At 45.4% G+C, this 21,473-nt stretch overlaps 1 protein-coding gene and 1 pseudogene across 5 annotated transcripts in view; both read right to left on the bottom strand.

The window, feature by feature from the left end:
* Positions 1 to 42: 42 nt before the first annotated feature.
* Positions 43 to 21,473, bottom strand: part of BLTP2 (bridge-like lipid transfer protein family member 2) — a 31,347-nt gene continuing 9,916 nt past the window's right edge. For 2 of the 5 annotated variants that reach the window (XM_059669364.1, XM_059669366.1), the window contains 23 exons: positions 21,264 to 21,455; positions 20,925 to 21,127; positions 20,659 to 20,777; positions 20,327 to 20,547; positions 19,610 to 19,800; positions 19,374 to 19,473; positions 19,029 to 19,231; positions 17,839 to 18,133; positions 13,920 to 14,077; positions 13,433 to 13,639; positions 6,551 to 6,650; positions 6,134 to 6,316; positions 5,655 to 5,776; positions 4,796 to 4,951; positions 4,589 to 4,710; positions 3,788 to 3,968; positions 2,772 to 2,862; positions 2,465 to 2,571; positions 2,190 to 2,325; positions 1,950 to 2,080; positions 1,664 to 1,765; positions 1,256 to 1,390; positions 43 to 831 (listed from right to left, as the gene is read on the bottom strand). In XM_059669364.1, coding sequence (XP_059525347.1) covers positions 649 to 831; positions 1,256 to 1,390; positions 1,664 to 1,765; positions 1,950 to 2,080; positions 2,190 to 2,325; positions 2,465 to 2,571; positions 2,772 to 2,862; positions 3,788 to 3,968; positions 4,589 to 4,710; positions 4,796 to 4,951; positions 5,655 to 5,776; positions 6,134 to 6,316; positions 6,551 to 6,650; positions 13,433 to 13,639; positions 13,920 to 14,077; positions 17,839 to 18,133; positions 19,029 to 19,231; positions 19,374 to 19,473; positions 19,610 to 19,800; positions 20,327 to 20,547; positions 20,659 to 20,777; positions 20,925 to 21,127; positions 21,264 to 21,455 — 3,638 coding nt within the window. In that variant the 3' untranslated portion in view covers positions 43 to 648. Of the gene's footprint in view, positions 832 to 1,255; positions 1,391 to 1,663; positions 1,766 to 1,949; positions 2,081 to 2,189; positions 2,342 to 2,464; positions 2,572 to 2,771; positions 2,863 to 3,787; positions 3,969 to 4,588; positions 4,711 to 4,795; positions 4,952 to 5,654; positions 5,777 to 6,133; positions 6,317 to 6,550; positions 6,651 to 13,432; positions 13,640 to 13,919; positions 14,078 to 17,838; positions 18,134 to 19,028; positions 19,232 to 19,373; positions 19,474 to 19,609; positions 19,801 to 20,326; positions 20,548 to 20,658; positions 20,778 to 20,924; positions 21,128 to 21,263; positions 21,456 to 21,473 lie in introns of those variants that run through there. The other 3 variants (XR_009449151.1, XM_059669365.1, XR_009449153.1) reach the window with 3 other exon arrangements.
* On the bottom strand, positions 11,292 to 11,381 carry LOC132219423 (U6 spliceosomal RNA; annotated as a pseudogene).

Here is a 21,473-nt window from a genome sequence, read left to right as displayed (position 1 = left end):
GGTTGAACCCATGCACTCAACACACACATAAAAAAAACAGCATCAAATTTAAAATATATTTTTTCTCTTTAAATCATTTTACCATTCTCCAGGGGGACCTATGGCCAGCCCTGGCTCCTACTGTCATCTCCCCAAGTGAGTCTGGCACAAATTGGGGGAGGGGCTGATTCCCCCCATAACACGAATACCTTTTATACAAGGCAGTGGAATGAGGGACAGATCAGCCCTCTGCCCCCCAACTTTCTGACACAGGGGGAGAGCAGTTACACTTAGAGAAATATATATATATATTTATATATGTCTATTTATAAAAATTTATCACACTTGATCAGAACTGTCCCCCACCCTTTCAGCTGACCCCAACGGAACCAGATCCTAGTCCTGGGGCCATTCCCTGGGTCTTGTTCTCTTGATGCCTCTCTGGCCCTCAGCCTGCTGATCAGTGTGAGGTAGAACTCAGCATTATTATCCACCATACTCTGCAGAGAACAGGTCAGCTGCTAAAGAGTAGTGCCTTTCTCTGCAGTACCCTGTGGGCTCCTACCCAACAAGTCCTGGTGGATAAAGGGAAGTGCCTCCCACCCCACAAGTCCCTGGGGCCTGAGCCAGAGTCAGATCCTGTATTGCAGCCATTCTTGAATTGCCGGATCACTTGCGCCTGCCAAAAATGGACTTCTTGCCAGGGTTCTTGTTGCCCGCACTTAAACCGATGAGGAGCCGCGCTTTCTCCTCTTCTTCCTGCTGTTGCATGTTGAGGTCTGATTTAGTCTCTAGCTTTCCCCGGACCTCTGACCCTGTTGCAGGCTTCAGCCTTAGCTTCTCTTTGATTACCTGATAGGTCAGAGAGGAGTAAAAGGGAAGGTAAATATTAGTGGGACAGACAAAATAAGTCACAGTGAATCAATTCAATCAAGATTTATTAAATTTACACACAGGCACAATGGATGGAGTCCTTCAAATCCTAAAATGATCTCTGCTTTCAAGAAGCTTACAGTCTAATTAGAGCCATTCTAAACCTGAGTTTGTGTCAGCCCTCAGTTTCCTAAAAAATCAATAGTTAACATATGAAACCATAAACATTCAATTTAATCATCTGAACAAAATCATGGAGAGAGCAGGGATAAAAGTTGCTCACTTATCCACCTGTCCCATCCCAAGGCTGCTCGTTAATACACACTACAATGAAACGCTCCTGACCAAAGGATCTGCTTTCCAGATCCTGCTAACCAAACAGCCACGAACTCTGCCGGGATACCTGGGCAACCAGGGCTTTGCGGCTGTCCCTTTTGACAGCCATGGCAAAGTCTAGCCATGTCCACGTGTTGTTGTGGTACTCCAGACAGGGCAGCACCAGGTTAAGGTCACCCCAGTCCACACTGTTCTTCTCACCCTGCAAGAGAAGAATGGGGAGGGAAGAGAAAGAGGAAGAGAAGAACATACCATATGCCACTTTTAGTCCAAGTCAGTACTTGAGTCCAAGTCTAGTACCTTCCCATATAGCAGCAAACTACAGATAACGGATTTCCCCTTATCTCAGTCTGACAATGGGCCATCACCCATGGCCCAACTTCACAAGCTAGACTATTTCCCTGTCTTTAATCTATGATGGTCTTATCTGGTTCCCTTCCCACCCTGTTCTAGAAAGTGCTGGGGAGGAGCAGACCTTGTAGCTGACGCACAGTGGGACCTGTGGAATCTTTATATAGATGAAGGAGTTGTTCATGGCAGCTCGTTCTTTCATCTTGTCAATATCATCCACAGGGTGCTAGGAAAGGCAAGAAAGGAGCATGAGCCCCTGAAACCATCAGAAGAAATTTGGGACCCCCAAACATCTCCCATCTCCCTTCATCCCTGGAGAAAACTCAAAGGCAACAGAAGAAATCCCCAGCCAAGCTTAACAGAGTATCCTAGGACTTCCATTTTTCTATCATTAGGGGCATGGCCAATACCTCTGGGGCTTTTCGAAATGACCTTCTGACCCCAGAACTCCGATTCAAGCCCTGTGCCACACCCTTCCCAGGGCCCAGTGCTGCTGCATCATCTGTTGCAATCAGCTGCCGAGGCTTCACCACTGGTATTCCTATGAAAAAGCAAGCACACCAGCTGTTGCCTTCTTTCTGGAGCTTCAGCTGTCTCTGAGGCTGCTATGCTACCCCAGTCTTCTGGAGCACCACCATAAAAGTTCTCACCAGTAGTCACCAGTTTGGACTTATCTTCCTCATCACCAACCTCATCATCTTCCACACTTCGACCAGGAAAGAAAAAGCCCATTATTCTATGGAAGAACTGGTGTGTCAGCTGGATGGTGAGAGGCACCACGTTTACCTAAAGAGGAAAAAGGCTGAAGAAGCAATTAAGTTCAGACATCATCCCTCAGTTTACCTACCCCTAACAGCATGATACAATACACAGATAGCTTTTGACTGCCCTTTGTTCCTGGATCTCCAAAGGACTGTTTACTAACCTCAAAGTGCTCCTTAACAGATATACCCCCAACAGGGGGCCGGACTTTGCTGAATAGGCGGAGAGCTAGCTGTCGCCCAGACTGGCAGGAGCTCTGGGGCCGCAGGACTACCTGTAGGATAGAATGATAAATCAACCCACAAGTCCTCTGCAGACTAAAAGGAGAAGCAATAGTCTTTCTAAGATGAGCAAACTTTCACCATCTCAGATCACCACACTGTTTCCCATAGTGGGTTTATGTGGAAGGACCATTACAAATGGCCTGTGTTAGAAAGTATGTGAATGGGCTAGGAATGGGGAAATAAGACTTGCCTTGTAGACAGCATTGGGAAGGAGGTTGTTCATTGTGAACCAGCCCAACTCCAGAAGATGTTCTGCTGTATCATCAGATTTATTCACCTAGAAAGACAGATTACCCCCAACCCCCAATCCATTATAATAAGCCTTTTCTTAGGAGCTTGCTAGAGAATTGCTACATAACCTATTTGTTTTCAGGTTCTCCATATGCCTAATCCCAACCTTTGATATCTCTTTCAAACTCATAGAATACCAAGTTTTTCATGGGACCTACTGGCCAGGGCACTAAATGACAGTAGTATTTCCCAGTCACTGTGACATTCAAAAATAGTCTCATTCATTCCCAAACATCCTGGAAAGAGGCAGGGTCAGGGGGAAATGAACAATGTCCTCTCCTCTATGCCATGGGTAATTACAGGAAGCTGAATGCCAGTATAGAATTAAGGTTCTATTTCAAGCAGGACTTAGAATACCTACCTCTGGGCCACATTACTAGGGATAATCTTATTCACTGAGGTAAACATTTGATCACTCTCATGTATCTAAGGGAAACTCTGCTCATGTTTCATTAGTAACCTTTAATACCATCATTAATCCTATATAATAAAATTCTAATATGTGAATCGACCAAACGGCATAATGACACGCACTGACCACCAGGGGGCAGACACTTAATGCAGGAGCTGTCCCATGGAGGTCAGTGCACTTCTGCAAGAGGAGGGCCACTCAGCCAGAAGCCAGGCTCACAACTGGCGAGTATAGCAGCGGTTGTGGAGCCTCCCCGGCAGCACTAAGGACCCCTGGGGGATGTCTGCCTGCTGGCTTAGGTGAGGGCTTAGGCAAGTGGTCACGGACTGTGAGAGGGCACAGGCTGGGCTGAGGGACACCTCCCACACTCATGCACTGGGTCTCTAGTAGTTATATAATAACTAGCCCCTTTTTGTTTCTCTTTTTGTGAGTTAGACTCCTAAGATAGGCCAGTGCCTCTCAATACAGCTGCCTTTGTGTGATTGTATATACCCAATACCTTGCTATAGAGAAACCGCTGCAGCTCCAGTTCAGCAATTCCTAGCTGTCCATCTTCCTCTGTCAGGCGCCAACGTGCCTGAGCAAAGTAGAACTCAGTGCGACGGACCACACTCACATCTTCCTGTTGTTTTCGCAGCTCCATCTTGTTGGCTTGCTGCAACTGGAAATCCTTAAAACACCTATAAATGGACAGGAGGATCAAAGCCAATATGGGCAATAGCATTTGGGTTGGGGGTTGGATGGAATGCTCTAGAATGATGCATAAGATAAACCCAGAGATGGATCTATTCTGGAACAGCTATCATCTACATTTTTTTCAAAGGATTGCTTCTCACATCTTGCCATAGGAATGTAAATCCATCTTTCAGTTCTACAGCTTCTTGATAAAGTAATCTCTTTTCACTAATAACACCTATGATTATGTCTATAATTGTTCCTTTCTAATCACTTCAAGATATTTTATGTGTCTGCAACAAGCAGAATTCGAAGTAACCGCTTGAGCTAAAGCTGACCCTCAAGATATTTTATTTTCAGCTCAGCCACACAGTATTAAGACCATAAAAGTGATCTTTCCCAACTAGCCATTTTTCTCCTTTCCCAGCAGGTACTCTATTGATGATCCAAAGGAAGGGGTCTCTTGTTCTCAACCTTTTGACTAAGTGCAGTTAAGGCTCATCAGGAAGAGATGCTACATCAACCTTTGATAATACTCACTAGATGTAAAGACTATCAGAATGTGGGCAAAGAAATCGACTCCAGCTGGGGAACTGGAAAAAGGCAGAAAAGAATGCTGTTTCACCTGATGAGGATATTAAGCTCTTCACTTTCAAGCTGTAAATTGGCCTTCTCCTGGTTGAGCTGCAACTGAAGCTTTTGGTTCAGGTCAAGAAGGTTCTCATTCTTGCTGTCATCCTGCAAAGACTAGGGAGCCAGGCCAGGAGAAACTGAGAGGAGATCTCCCTCATCTTAGGAGGCCTCCCTGTCCTTAGACTGCCCAGGTGATTACCTTCATGATAGAATACATCTGCTTTTCCAACTGCCGTATCTGGGCCACATGCTGCCGCACGGCCTCCTGCAAATGCAATATGCTGCTGCGCTGCTCCTCAGGATTGCTCGAAATCTCAAGCTGGAACCTGACCCTCTGTTTCTTTTCACTATGCTCCTAAAGGAATAGAAAGGGAAATGAATGAGATTTTCTAATAGACAAATCTTGAAGTAAATTGAAATAGAGAAATGAAAATAAATGAGGATCTCCTCTGGAAAGCTCCCCTTTACCTATCACCATTATCAGTAGCAAGAGTAAGGGGTAGGCCAATGCAGAAGATTTCACAATAAGCCAATCCCCCAGGGTAGGGATGGTGGAAGTGGGGAGCAGTTACTGTTCTTAGAGGTATTTAAGTGACTGAGTAGAGAACTGATCAAGAAAAACAAGTAAACAAGCTCCAATGAGTCTCAGGGACACTCAGACCTTTCCTAGATAAGTGAAACTTCAACTGCTGCTATTGACTAATAGATGACATACCAACCACAAGGCCCCTTTTCAGTCTGAAACATGGCTTTTCTTTCTTTCTTTTTTATTTTTAAATATACTTTTATTGATTTGGGAGAGGGAGAGAGAGAGAAACATCAATGATAGAATCACTGATTGGCTGCCTCCTACACGCCCCCTACTGGGGATTGAGCCTGCAACCTGGCATGTGCCCTTGACCAGAATCAAAACTGGGACCCTTCAGTCCACAGGCCGACGCTCAATCCACTAAGCCAAACCGGCTAGGGTGTTCACGGCTTTTCTTAATGGATTCTAAAGCACAAGGTCCGAGGGTTCCTGTGAAGATAACTGGCCTTCTACAAGGGCCCATGCTTACCTTCCGTTTGGGTTCTACATGGAGCAGCAGGTTGTTGACAATGTCCAGGATCATGGCATACTGAGCTGGATTGGTGGAGATTTCCAGCTCATGATGGATAAGGGTGAAGGTATCCACAGCCCCTAAGTAATTGGTAGCAGCTAAATAAGAGGCTCAAGTTTCTCCTTAAATATCTACCCCATGTCCTAAACTATATTTGGAACCACTCCTATTAGTTAACCCCATAGAAAGGGCTTGGTGAGAAATGCTCATGGGTAGAAACATATTTGCTTCTTTCAAAATAAACAAATACCCATTCTTCACAGTTCCCTCCAAGAATACAGGTTATTCTCAGAAGAATTTACGAAATGTAGGGCAAAGTGAAATGTTAATGTTCGGTGCAGAGTAGGACTTTTAATAACACACTGCCTCAAAACCTCAAATAACTGCTTTTATAAGTTCCTTAGTACCCTCCTAAAAGCATTTCAAGCCCTGAATACCTTCATGCTTCTTTAGGAGATCTTCCTTTTCCTGTTTCTCATGAACCTCAGGGGGCTTAATCTGAGTTGCCAGTTCAGGATCAATGTCATGACTGTAACTAATATAGTACATTCGACAGTTGCAGCGTGAAATGATCCGCTGGACTTGCTGGGCTTGTTGTGCCTCAGCTGGTTGGTTCCAATCTGTGAAGAGGTAGGAAAGAGTAAGAGAAAGACATTCTCAATAGAGGTATTGTAGGAGCCCCCCAGCTAGCTATGTGTGATGTCTAGGGAACTCCAGACACTTGCTTTCAACCTAGCCTAACACAAAATGGTCCTACTACAGCATTAAGAGTAGGTAAGGAAATCAGGATCCTTTGGGATGCACATCTACACCCAATCATATAACCATATGATGAGGAAGAGAGGAGAGCTGACCTGTGGTGGTGGTAACCATGCCTCCCACTGCCTGCCCGCTCTCCATCAGCTCTTGCACAGAGTCCAGACTACGTTGCCGGTGCTCCTCGATATTCTTCACCTGAAGACAGAGATACATGCACCTTTAACTCCTGGGAATCAGTACCTTGTTCTGGCCAACTGGGTCACAGATCTCCATGATACAAGTAGTTACACTATCTATCTAGATTTCCACTTCCTGGAGTAACTTGAAAGATCTCCCAGTGTAGAAGACATATATGTCTCTCTCTTGACCCAAACCATCCAAATTCTGAGTTACATGCACATTTTGCCAGGCCCACAGGCCTCAGGCCAGAAAAACAAGCTAGGTTAAAATAAAATCATGTCCTACCTCACACCCATTAGGATGGCTAATTATAAAAATAAGAAAAGAAAAATAACAAGTGTTGGCAAGATTGTCTAGAAATTAGAACACTTATGCACCATTGGTGGGAATGTAATAGTATAACCACTGTGGAAAACAGTATGGAAGTTCTCAAAAAATTAAAAACAGAATTCCAATATGATCCAGTAATATACCCAAAAGAACTGAAAGCAGGATATTGAAGATATAGTGTATATATTATTGTTGTTGTTAATCCTCACCCAAAGATACTTTTTCCACTGATTTTCAGGAGAGTGGAAGAGAGCGGGGGGAGAGAAACATCAATTGGCTGCCTCCCGTATGCACCCCAACTAGGGCCAGGGATTGAACCTGCATGCCAGGTACATGCCCTTGCTTGACTAGGAATCAAACCGAAGACCCTTCAGTGTTCAGGCTGATGCTCTAACCATGGAGGGCTCAAAGGTATACTTGTACACTCATGTCCATAGCAGCATTATTCACAATAGCTAAAAGATGGAAGCAACCCAAGTGTCTATCAGTGGATGAATAAATAAGCAATATATTGTATTTACATACAATTGAACATTATTCATCCTTAAAAAGGAAATTCTGACACATGCTATAACATGGGTGAACCTTGAGAACATTATACTAAGTGAAATAAACCAGTCACACACAGAGAAATACTGTATGACTCCACTTACATGAGGTACTTAAGAGTAGTTAAAATCAAAGAGGTCTTGGGGGGGGGGGGCATATGCAATACTTTCAACAATAAGAAGAAAAAAGAGTAGTTAAAATCAGAGACAGAAGGTAGAATGGTGGTTGCCAAGGTCTGGGGAAAAGGGAAGGTGAGGAGTTATTAACAGATATAGTTTTTTGTTTTGTTGTTTTAATCCTCACCTGAGGACATGCTTGGAGAGAGGAAGGAGGGTGGGGAGAAACATCGACATGAGAGAGAAACATTGATTGACTGCCTTCCATTTGGGCCCTGATCAGGGATCAAACCCACAACCCAGATTATGTGTCCCGACAGGGAATCAAACTGGCAACCTTTTGGTGCACAGGACAACACTCAACCAACTCCAGCCAGGCAATAGGTACAGGGATTCAGTTTTAAAAGACAGAGTTATGAAGATGGATTGTGGTAATGGTTGTATAACATCATGAATGTATTTATTTATTTATTTATTTATTTATTTATTTATTTATTTATTTTTAAATATATTTTATTGATTTTTTACAGAGAGGAAGGGAGAGAGATAGAGAGCTAGAAACATCGATGAGAGAGAAACATCAATCAGCTGCCTACTGGGGATGTGCCCGCAACCCAGGTACATGCCCTTGACCAGAATCGAACCTGGGACCTTTCAGTCCACAGGCCAACGCTCTATCCACTGAGCCAAACCGGTTCTGGCATGAATGTATTTAATACCACTGACTGTGCACTTAAAAATGGTTAAGAGGATAAATTTTATGTTAATGTGTGTTTTATCACAACTTAAAAAGTTGGGGGGAAAATCAAATCATGTTATGAGTAAAATTTTCATCAAAACCTAAATTTCCCACCCACTTTGGTATTCATGTTTTTGTGTTCTTGCTGTTTTCTGTCTTCAGACCAACCACGCTGACACTATTGCCATCGGGGAAAGGGACTGAATTATTTTGACTCTCTGCCTAGCTGAAGTCAATTGAATAACAGAATGAGTGATATAGACCATAAGCAGATCTGTCAAGTCACACAAAAATTTATATAGAAAAAGCAAAATCAAAGGCCCTCTCATCTAAGCCAAGGACATTCCTATCTAATATTAACATCACATCCTGAGGGGAAAAAGAAGGGTTCACTTGCAAAAGAAGGCATATCTGAAAGCAGCAGGGGCTCAGAAAATGCCAGGTTGGTAGAGCTTGCATAGCTCATGCTGTGTGAATAGTTAACACCTTCTGTGCATACCTTCTGAGACTACTGGTAAAGAGCACTGCTTGCCTGAACTACAGCTGAAATATATTGGCATGTCCTCTCATATTATCAATAACTTGACCCTTACTTGGCTTGACATCTGATGAAATGCTTACTACTTCTTTTTTTAAAAAAATATATTTTATTGATTTTTTACAGAGAGGAGGGGAGAGGGGGAGAGAATTAGAAATATCGATGAGAGAGAAACATCGATCAGCTGCTTCCTGCACACTCCCTACTGGGGATGTGCCCGCAACCAAGGTATATGCCCTTGACCAGAATCAAACCTGGGACCCTTCAGTCCGCAGGCCAATGCTCTATCCACTGAGCCAAACTGTTTAGGGCCTTACTACTTCTTATAATAATTATACTAGAGGTTTCCTGGATTAAGCCCTAAGGTCACTGGAGGAAGAAGCAGTAGCCAAGGAGAAAGAAGGGATAAGCTTTAACCCCAATGAATAGAATAGCAAAAGATGTTATCACATTGGTCCTTATCAGACATAGCTAGATCTAGTAACTCACTGGGTGTACCACACCCAGCACATCATGAACACTTAACTCCTGTTAAATAGGTAATGACAATGCAGAATATTGACTAGGTATATCACATAACCATTAGATTTCCCAGTAATATTATATCCTAGAAATTATAGTACAAATTTTACCAAGAAGCTGAAAAGAAAATTTACAGCCACTGCTCACAATCTCAACATCTAACAAAAAGATTATCTTACACGTACCTCCCCAGACATACTGACCAAAAAAGTTAAGACTATTTTCCATCTGAATGAAGCTTTATATTTTTCAAAATACTTTCTCATTTAATCCTTCAACAATCTTGTTAAGATGAAGTATTAGAATTCCATTTTACAAATAAAAGTGACTTGCTCAAGGGCTCAAGGCTACTATTATGGCAAAGGTGGCATTAGAACTCTCATAATCAGACTCCTAGACAAGCAGTCTTTCTATTCAAACTTATTGCCTTGCTTAAAGAACCACTTAGTCATCTTCATTAAGAGTGATCAGAGCCCTAACCAGTCTGGCTCAGTGGATAGAGCATCGGCCTTCGGACTGAAGAGTCCCAGGTTCGATTCTGGTCAAGGGCATGTACCTTGGTTGTGGGCGCATCCCCAGTGGGGGGTGTGCAGGAGGCAGCTGATTGATGTTTCTCTCTCATTGATGTTTCTAACTCTCTATCCCTCTCCTTTCCTCTCTGTAAAAAACCAATAAAATATATTTTTTTAAAAAATAGAGCGATCAGAGCCTGGCTGGCATGGCTCAGTGGTTGAGTGTCTACCGATGAACCAGGAGGTCATGTGTTTGATTTCTGGTTAGGGCACATGCCCCAGTTGCAGGCTAGATCCCTGGTGTGGGGCGTGCAGGAGGCAGCCGATCAATGATTCTCTCTTATCATCGATGTTTCTATCTTTCTCCCTCCACTTTCCTTTATGAAATCTGCCGGGAGCTGGTACACCTTTGCTGTTTCACAGGACCTGGCATATATGGCATACTGTTCTTAAAATGTTTGCTCACCTTCTTGGCACTATGTGTTTTAACCAAGGTCTCCTCTCTGAGAAAGGTTGTTTCCCCAGGTAGGGATTTTCCCCTGAAGTTAGGGAGGGAATAAAACCCCTCAACTAAGTGCCAGGCGGGTAATTAATCACTTTAACTACGAACAATCATGCTTAAGCTACATAATCTTTACTCCCTGGAATGGAGATAAGAAACGCCCTAACCTTTGGAATAGAGATTGATAGGATTGGAATCAACTGGTATAAATACAGATGTAAGAAGACAGAATCAAGAGAGACAGAACCTACACAGAAACTAGAGACAGAAGAACTTCGCTGGAGAGAACATGGCAAAAGATCCTGAACAGAAACTGGCCACAGAACCTAGAGACAGAACCTAGCGAGAGAACATGGCAAAAGATACTGGACTGAACCTGACTACAGAAATTGGCAAGAGAACCTGACTAGAACCTGGTGACTGGACCTGGCTGGAGAACCTGCAGAACCTGGCTGGAGATCCTAACCAGAACTTGGCTGGAGATCCTGGCTAGAGATCCTGGCCAGGCTGCTGATCAACTGAACGCTGTCTCCATGTCATTCCTTCTTCGCCGACTCCGTCTACGCCTTTGGGGACCCCTGGACCTGCTGGGGTTGGACCCCGGCAGAAATCAATTAAAAAAAAATTTTTTTTTAAAGAGTGATCAGAGAGCCCTGGCCAGTATGGCTCAGTTGGTTGAGCATCATCCCATGCACTGAGATGGTTCAATTCATTGGTCAGAGCACATGCGAGCTCAATCCCCAATAGAGGATGTGCTAGAGGCAGCCATTCAATGGTTCTAATCGATGTTTCCCTTCCTTCCTCTCTCTAAAATCAATGAACCAATACATATATTGGTTGATATATACATCTTTATGGAACACTTCATGAATTTGCATGTCATCCTTGCGCAGGGGCCATGTTAATTCCAATTTTAGTATATGTGCTGAAGCGAGCACTATCATCCTATATAATAAAAACCTAATATGCAAATTGTCCTCTCGACCAAGAGTTCGACAGCTCTCTATGCCAGTGCACTGACCACCAGGGGTCACATGGCGCTGGCAGTGGGCAGCAGTGGAAGCGCTGCCGGCCCCGATGGGCACCTATGAGAGTGGCACCACGATGGGATGGTGGAGCAGGTGAACGAGCGGTGCCAGGCCAAGGCAGATGCAAGCGGGGGGCCCCAATTGCCCCACAGATGGTGACCAGTGGCAGTGGCGGGGGGCAGGGCCGCCACACTGCTCCCAGGCACTGAGGGAGCCAGGCAGGGGGCCCAGACCCGACCGACTGCCCTGCAGATGGCGACCAGTGGCCAGTGACCAGCGGCCGGCAGGCCCTGTTCACCCAACCTCCCATGGCACCTGGGCAGGGGACTGCAACCTCTTGCCAGCTACCTGGGGGTGGAGGTGACAGGGACTGAGGTGCGATGAGAATGCAGGATGTCCACCGAGCTCGCTCTCACTGCCCCTGCTACCCTTCCCCGGGATGCCAGGGCTCTCTCGATGGGGAAGCCCCCACACTCAGGTGCGGGGCGCCCACGAGGAGCCTGCCCCACACCCGCACAGCCTCTTCCGGGTGAGCCAGACCACAGCCCCTGGGACTGCAGGGGCCGGTTGGTTGGGCTCCCCATGGGTTCACGAGGAGCCAGTCTGAGAGGCTGGTAGGGAGAGAACACACTGCCTGCCCAGCTTCCATGCGGCGCTGTTGGGTAGCCCAGAGGCCCATGCTGCGCCCCAACCCGTGGCTTCTGGCCGTGCTCACCACATCTCTGTGTGGGGACTCGGGCGCCATGACTCAGATGAAGGGGGGGTGCGTGGGGGCCCAGGGGCCCAGGTGCTGCCCAGAACCCAGAGGTCAGCTGGTACCTGCCCTTCCATGCCAGATGCTCACGCTTCAATCACCAGCCAGACCTAGGGACACCTGTGCATGAATTTCATGCACCGGGCCTCTAGTCTATATGTATAAAAGCCTAAGCAACCGTTCTACTGTTCGACCAGTAGCTATAATGGGCACTGACCACCAGGGGGCAGATGCTCCGACCAATAGGTTAGCTTGCTGCTGGGGTTCAGCCGATTGGGACTGGGCGAGATGGGTCGGACACACCTGGAACCTTCCCGCAGTCCCTCCTGGGCCCCAACGATCGGCCCTGATCAGGACAGGGCAAGATAGGCCGGACACACCCTGGAGCTCTCCCGCAGTCCCTCCCCAGCCCAGTTGTGCACCAGTGGGGATCCTCATCCTGGCCTGTGCCCTCTCATAATCTGGGACCCCCTCGGGGGGTGTCAGAGAGCCACAGGCCTGGCGGAGGGACCCCACCAGTGCACGAATCTGTGCATTGGGCCTCTAGTATATATGTATTTTTAAATAGTGTGATCAGAGAAAAGACAGAGAGCTTATCTAAAATTCTGACTTACACCCTAGCCAGTTTGGCTCAGTGAAAGAGCATCGTCCTTCGGACTGAAGGGTCTCAGGTTTGAATCCAGTCAAGGGCATATGCCTGGGTTGCAGGCTCAGTCCCGAGTAGGGGGTGTGCAGGAGGCAGCCTATTGGTGATTCTCTTTCATCATTGATATTTCCCTCTCTCTCTCTCTCCCTCTCCCTTGCTCTCTACAAAAATAAATTAATAAATTCCTACATCTAAAAAAAAAAATAAATAAAATTCTGACTTACTGCCTGTTTTCAAGCTACCTGCTGATTAGTGTGCTATTATTAATGGGGTCAATAACCTTTTCAAAAGTAAAAACAGTTCCAACCCATTTTATTCTAGTGCTGGGCAATGAGAATTTCTCTTGCAATGAAAAGAACAGCATGAGATTTTAAAAAATAAAAATAAAAATCTGTGTATTCACAGACACAGACCAGAGCTACAGTTCCTACATTAAGGTGTAATCATCCTTCTGCTAAGCTGGTAGCAATAGGTACTGTCAAGATTCTTGTAATTATTCTGCTGGAAGGGGGCAATTATGGAAAAAGGGATGTAATGGACCTTCCCAGCCTGCTGACTAACCTCTAACCAGAGCTGTCGGCCATCCTGCTCAGTGGGGCTGCTTTCAGTGGTGGCAAAGTACTGCATGCCATCCAGCAGGCAAGTCCAGGATGTCTTTTGCTTCAATGTGTCACCATACCAAGCTGGATGATGTTGACACTGCAGCAGCTGGGCTTTAGCAGCAGACACAATGACACAACCTTCTGTCTCTGCTCCACGAAGAACCATCTATATCAGAGACAGAAGCAGAGTCATAGCACCAGAGCCACCAGGAAAGATGAGATTAGTTAGAGGTGTGTACCATTAACTGCAGCTGGGTCTAATTCTGGCCTACTGAGTGAACTCTACTGGCTTTTAGATATTGTAGTGAGTGATTATCCCTGATACCTGCTGGAAGGAATAATTTTTTTGGAGTTCTATTCACCCATTCTTATTTAGAGGTAGGGGAAGGTGAACACATGATTATGACCTAACCCAGTGTCCAAGTGCTCTGGTAAAAAGATGATACCTGGCAGTTGACCAGCTCAATTAGGCAGTTTCGGTTATATATATCATCCGTCTGGCAGGCAGCAATGCCACACAACTGGTCACTCACACCTGACTCATCTTCTGTGAACACTACAAACTTATCTGTCTCTTCAATCAGCTTCTGCAACATGTAGGCACCTGGCAGAGATATAGGAAGCAGGAAAAGTCACAGTTTCAAAGGGATAACATCCAAACTGATCTTTCAATTTCTCTAGCTAGGCAAGGGCTAGAACGTATTCTCCCTAATCTGCAACTCCAGCCCACCCCACTCTGCCCCTTGACCCCTGAGGGTAAAATAAGGGTTATCATTTCATTTCCCCCTAAATTTTAATAAAAATAATAGATTCCCAAGAGAAACTATGTAAATTGGTAGCATTTCTTTCTCTTAAGCATATCCACCTCTAGATTAGGATCTCCACAGCCCCCGGTTTTGCTCCTTTATTTTTAATTCCAAATTATTTGAAATGCTGTTTGTCGACCACTCCTTTCCACATGAAACCACTCTCTTGCCATCAGTGCTATTGTGGTCTAGCCTCTCCTTCCCCAGGTCTTAGAAATAAGTATCTCCGCCCTGGCTGGTTTGGCTCAGTGGATAGAGTGTCAGCCTGAGGACTTGAGGGTCCCAGGTTCGATTCCGGTCAAGGGCATGTACCTGGGTTGCGGCACATCCCAGTAGGGGGTTGTGCAGGAGGCAGCTGATCAATGTTTCTCTCTCATTGATGTTTCTAACTCTCTATCCCTCTCCCTTCCTCTCTGTAAAAAATCAATAAAATATATATTTTTTTAAAAAGAAATAAGTATCTCCTAAGGTCTATCCTTGGCATGTTCCTGTCCCTTTCTTACTTTCTTCTAATGAGTCTGTCTGACAGTGTTATGGTTAAAAGCAGTCTCCAGAATTAGACTAATCTGCCTCTGTTTAAGATCCCATCTCTTCCAGTTACTTGATTGCGACCCTCAGCAGCTTGCTTTAACCTGTGTTCTCAGTTTCCTTGTCTGTAAAATAACAGAAACTATCTCATAAGGTTGTTGAGAGAATTTAATAGAAAATAGAAATGTATCTTGCAGAGTACCTGCCACACAGTAAGCAACTATTATTATCTCCTTTGCATGAACTCTTAGCTCTATCCTATAATTCCCAAGTCTCTATCTCTAGCCCTACACTTTTAAACGCTCATTTCCATGTTTGCTAAACAATACTTTGATATACTACTTGCACCAAAAACTCAGTATGTCTAAATCAACAACTCTATACCTTCCCAAACCTGTTTAGCTTCATTTTCGCTTTCCTCCTCTTTTAACTCCTTTTCCCAAACAGTTTCCAAATCTCTTATATTTCCATCCCCTCATCTTCATTCCCACGGCCTCTACCTAGTTCAGGCCCTTGTTACCTTTTGTTGAGACACCACAATAGTTTCCTAATTTGTCTCCCCACCTCCAGTTCCTTCCTCTCCAGTCCTCCTCTGCACCATTGCCAGGTTTATCTTCCTAAAAGTAAAACTCTAATGATGACTTGTCTTTATTAAAAAACCTTCAGTAGTTCACCATTGTCTACTGAATAAGGACCCACAACTCCTTAGCCTTGCATAAAATGGCTTTGATGATCTACCTCCAGCTTTCCTTTCCAGCATCTTCTCTCACTCCTCTCTTTTAGCTACTCTCTATGCCAACCAAATAGACTGTTCACTCTCCTTTGAACACACTAAGCTTTACCAACCCCACTCTCTGTATTCTAGACAGAGATAGATATTCCCTCTGTCTTGAATACTCATCTCCTCCCCAATTCCACATGTTTAAACCATACTAAGCCTTCAAGGTCCAGGTCAAATGTTATTTCCTCAATAAAACCTTCCCTGAGTGCATTCCCTCCTTCACTCCACTCAAGAACAACTTCCATATTCTTTAATTTCTGTCTTGTGGCATTTATCATTTTTCATCTTGTTCTTAAACTCACCATGAACTTGCACCTGTCTGTACTTGTTATCCCCTCTCCCTAAAATGCCCCTCTCTTTCTTCACCTGTCAAACTCTTACTAATCTTTTTTTTTTAATATGTTTTTATTGATTTCAGAGAGGAAGGGAGAGGGAGAGATAGAAACATCAATGATGAGAGAGAATCTTTGATCGGCTGCCTCCTGCATAAGTCATAGGTCAACGCTCAACCCCTGAGATGGATCTTAAAAAATGAGTAAGCCCAGCCATTGTGGCTCAAGGGTTGAGCGTCGGCCTATGAACCGGGAGGTCACGGTTCAATTCCTGGTCAGGGCACATGACTGGGTTGCTGGCTTGACCCCCAGTGGGGGGGCATGCAGGAGGCAGCCGATCAAAGATTCTCCTCTCATCCTTGATGTTCCTATCTCTCCCTCTCCCTTCCTCTCTGAAATCAATAAAAATATATATACACACACACACATATATATTTTTAAATATATCTTATTGATTTTTTACAGAGAGGAAGGGAGAGGGATAGAGAGTTAGAAGCATTGATGAGAAACATCCATCAGCTGCCTCCTGCACACTCCCTACTGGGGATGTGCCCGCAACCCAGGTACATGCCCTTGACCGGAATTGAACCTGGGACCTTTGAGTCCGCAAGTCAACACTCTATCCACTGAGCCAAACCGGTTAGGGCTATATATTTTTTAAAGACCCATCTTCATTATCATCTTCACCATGAAGGCTTTCTAGACTTCCCTATGTTGATTTAAATACTTTCTTCTTGAACATTCTTACAAAGCATTTTCATAATGAAATAATAATTTGCATATCTCTATATCTACTAGTTTCTAAGATTCCTCCCATTTTTGTATCCCTAAAGTCTAGGGTCACGTCTGATCTATATATATAAAAGCCTAAGCGACCTTTATGACTGGTTGACCAAACAACCAGTTGCTATGATGTGCACTGATCACCAGAGGGCACAATTCAGGAGCTGCCCCCTGGTGGTCAGTGTGCTCCCACAGCCAACCTCCTGTGGTCCCTCCCTCAGCCAGCCTTGATCAGCCCTGAATGGGACTGGGCGAGACGGCTCTATCAGCCCTGATTGCCGGCCAGGCCAAGAGACCCCACCTGTGCACGAATTCGTGCACCAGGCCTCTAGTATATTATAAACCTTCAATAAAACTAAAATGAACCTATCAATAAATGAGTGATTGAGTGAATGAATGAACTAATCTTAGCTCATCCAGATATGACAACTTGTTAAGGAACATAGACTGTTGTTCATTCTATATCTATCATTCTATTCTATATCTGAACCCAGCACAGTGCTCTGTGCCTGTTATAAATATTTATTGACTGAACAAAATAATTCATCAAAACACAAAACAATTCTCTAATTCTTTGCTTCTTTCTCTTATTCATCCTGTGTTGGCCCTACCATTTCTTTTTAATATATTTTATTGATTTTTTACAGGGAGGAAGGGAGGGAGATAGAGAGCTAGAAACATCGATGAGAGAGAAACATTGATCAGCTGCCTCCTGCACATCTCCCACCGGGGATGTGCCCACAACCAAGGCACATGCCCCTGACCAGAATCGAACCTGAGACCCTTCAGTCCGCAGGCTGACGTTTTATCCACCAAGCCAAACCGGTTTCAGCGACCATTTCTTCCTGATCTTCCTCCTTGCCATAGGACTACACCCTTTTATGCCCCATATCAATGCTATGTAAGACTAGGGTGGCCTGATATGGAAAAATAATGGTTTCATCTCTACACCTAGATGGAACCAGCCATGATTTAGCGCTTTTCAAACTCCTGTCCAAGCCAATGTACATATTCTACCAAGCATGTCAAACTTAAAGGCTAACACAGGCCAAATAAATGAGGCTTGCAGCTTGCCCTGCAGGCCATGAGTTTGACATGCTTGTTCTAAACCTAACCCAATGGAGTCCTATCTTACCTCCTGATGACCCCTTATCAGGCTGTCCGCTAAAGCTGGGACTGCTGACAGGAGGTGGAGCTGAAGCACTGGTTGGGACACACTGCTTTGGCTTTTTGGCTGGCATCTGGGGATCAATCTTTAACCCCTTCAGGGCTTCAGTAGAGAGATTGCGTTTGAGTACAGCTGCCTTTTTGTAGCCATCATATAAACCAAAGGCAATGTCCCGATTAGTGGTTGTCCAGGAAGCCCGTAAATCTACCAAGTGCAGCTGGTGTGTATGAAAGGCAGGGTCCCCAACTCGAGTAGAGAGCTCCTAAGAAACAGGAAGAGAACCTCAGGGTAGCATGGAAATCCCCACCATTTCTCCTGGATCACAAATGCAAAAATAAGGAAACAATCTTGTTGAATAAAAAAACCTGTTCTGGGGGAGATAAGAAGGCCCTGGAGAAAGATAAGGCGGGGGGGGGGGGGGGGGGGAGGCCTGGATAAAGAAAACCTAAGTGGTTTTAGCATGTACATTAGATATACCCACTGTATTTTAAATGACTCAAAGAATTTCAACTTAAAATCCTTCCTTAATTTGGGGTTGGGGGAACAAATAAAGTGCTAGGGAATGTTGTACTCTAGTTCCTGAAGGGCAATAGACTATCCTTAGAAGGAGAGAAAGGAAAGTAATCTTCAAAAAGAGCGATGCTGATACAGGTGATTCAAGTGAGTGTATGATAAAGTAATGACATATAGGCTTGGAATATAGTTAGGAACACTACCAGGGACTTAGTCTAAAATGTATTGCTATAGACTGAATTGCGCCCCCCACCCCCAAATTTACATTTTGAGACCATAATCCCCAATGTGATGGTATTTGGAGATGGGGCCTATAGGAGGTAATTAGGTTTAGATTAGGTCATGAGGGTGAGGCCCTCATGATGGGATTTGTGCCCAGAGAGCTTGAAACATCAGAGAGCTTGTACTCTTTTTATGCCATGTGAAGACACAGAGAGAAGGCAGCCATCGACAAGCCAGAAGGAGAGCCTTCACCAGAACCTGACCATGCTAGCACCCTGATCTTCTCAGCTCCCAGAATTGTGGGAAATAAATTAGTACTGTTTTAGCCACTCAATCTATGGTATTTTGTTATGGTAGCCTGAGCAGACTAAGACAGGTACTGATACAAATAAAGGTAGTAAAGAGACTGTTTCAGGCGGTACCTCCTCTGCTGTGCGATTGCTATGCCGTTGGTAGGTGAGGGAGGACAGGCTCAGTAGGTGGGTCTTTGTTACCAAGGGATCAAGGCAGTGATCAGCACTCTCTTCAGTGGGTGAGGCCATCAGATGAACAGTCACCTGACTTAAGTCACTAACCATCTGGGTCACACTCCAGTCAGAGATGAGGCGCCGCATCACTGTGCCCGCTGAGGAAAGGAGGCATACAGAGTCCATGCAGACCAGCACAGAAGAATAGTGTGGGACAGAAAGGGAGAAAGGGAAGGGAATTGAGAAAGCAAAAAAGGACAAGGAATAGGCTAGGAGAAACAAAGGGGTTGTTTACCTTACCTTGAGGTATAAGCCGCTGAGTTCCCCGAGTGAAGACATGACCCTGACTGCACTCAATCTGGATACCCCGCTGCTGAGCAAATGAGGCCCAATAATGCACCTGGTAACAAGAGAACTTAACCCTGAATGAAGAAACGGCACTGGAGAGAGGATTAAGAGACCAGGAAAGAAAAAAACAAGTAAACAACGAAAGGGGAACAGAACTGAAGATGTCAGCAGGGATGTCAGAGCCTGACCTGTAGCTGGGGAAAGAGTGCAGTAAAGGAAAGCTGCTTGTAGTGCTGGCCAAGTTTCTTCTTGCCGGGTTTCAGGTTATTGAAGAGCTTTCCCCTACAGATAGGCCTTGTGACACTAGTCCAAGTTGCCCAGAAGTTTTGCATCCAGCGCAGGGTACTACTATATAGCAGAATTCGGGGCTGGGATATTGCTGCAAAGGAAAGGATAGACATTTCCTAGCTACAGTTAAAACACAGAGATGAAGTAAAATCCTTCCTTAGCTCAAGTTCTAGGTTTAAAAACCCAAATAGCACTCAACCTGACACTAAATATCCTCAACACCCTCTCTTTTATTTTTATTTTTATTGATTTCAGAGAGCAAGTGAGAGGGAGGGAGAAACAGAAACATTAATGATGAGAGATAATCGCCTGTTCAACATCCATGTGCCTACTGGGGATCGAGCCCCCAACTGGGCATGTGCCCTTGATTGGAATCGAACCCAGGACCCTTTAGTCCGTAGGTCGACACTTTATCCACTGAGCCAAACCAGATAGGGAAACACCCTCTTTTCAAAGATCCAACTTCTTTGCTTTCAGCACCCCTCTTCAAAAAGGTGCTAACCCCATCCTCCCTTGCCCTTTCCCTATCCCCTTCCCAGAAGACTGAGCTGAAGTCCTCAGTGTCAAAGCCCACCCTTCCAGCTCTTCCTCCCCATTGTCCCAGACCCAAGCCTCACTCCCGCTGTGCTGAGTCAGATCCATCTTGATGGAGAGATTGAGGTTCTCAGAGCGGAAGGCCCGGTAGGAGTCATGGAGCTGGCCCAAGGGCACCTCAGGCAGAAATTCTGGGGCCCGAAGAGTGACGCCATGGTGATCATGGGGGTTCCCGTGGCATAGCCACTGAAGGTCCAGTGTCATGCAGAGGTCAGGCAGGTGCAGAAAGCAGCAGTCATCATACCTGCCCCACAATAATCCCAATCTTCAGTGCCCCAGTCACTTGTAGACCCCTGGCTCTTCCCCACTCCCTCCACCCTGAGTCCTATTAAAGCCCCACCATCTCTCCACTCACTTAGAGGCTGTCCTCACGTTGACATCCAAGTCACCCTTGAACACAAACTGACCAGGTTTCCAGTGAAACGACAGGTGGCTCCACTCCCAGTGCATATTCTCAGTTGTGTTGTATGGATCCTATAACCACCCCCAAAAACTTGGATCAGACATGGATAAAAATATCACCCTCATCTCCCAAATCAGTACCTTTCTCTCTTCCCCAAAATGCTGTACAAGCCCCAACCATACCATCCTAATAAGAAAACCACTCATCTGAACCCTCACCTCAGTAGCCAGCTGGTGTAGGTTTGCCTGTTCAACATCCATGTGCCAGTCCCCATGGAACAGAAGACGGCTCTTGTCCCACCATGGCAAGGGTGGGCTGGGGTCTGCTGAGGGCTTCGTCAAGAGGTCCACAGACTGGCCAATCAGTGTCCAGGCTGGATCCCAGCATGGGCCCCATACCACTGTGTACTGGAAGATTTCCGCTGGGATAGAGGGGCAAAGGATACAGGTTGTTACACAACTTCATCCCTTTCCTCTTCCTTCACTGCAGAAGGGCCTCAGCGCACCTTCTACCCCAGCCATCACAACATCCCAAACCAACTGCCCTCCTCTACTCACAGTGGAAGTCGTGGTAGAACTTGAGTGGGGGCATGTTCCTCTCTACTACCACATTACCCCATGGTAGTCCCAAGTGCAGGATTTGACGCCGACGGGAGCAAGGCTGACCACTCTGTTCAGTGCCCACAAGTCGACCTATCAGCCGCCAGTCACGGATCTCAAACAGGTACCGGGGATAGTCTCTTATCCGAACTGTTATTATAAGAAAGA

This window comes from Myotis daubentonii, chromosome 16, assembly GCF_963259705.1.
Source record: "Myotis daubentonii chromosome 16, mMyoDau2.1, whole genome shotgun sequence".
In the NCBI taxonomy this organism is placed as follows: Eukaryota; Metazoa; Chordata; class Mammalia; order Chiroptera; family Vespertilionidae; genus Myotis; species Myotis daubentonii.
The sequence above is the reverse complement of the archived record's forward strand: the minus strand, read 5'-3'. Positions and strand labels throughout refer to the sequence as shown.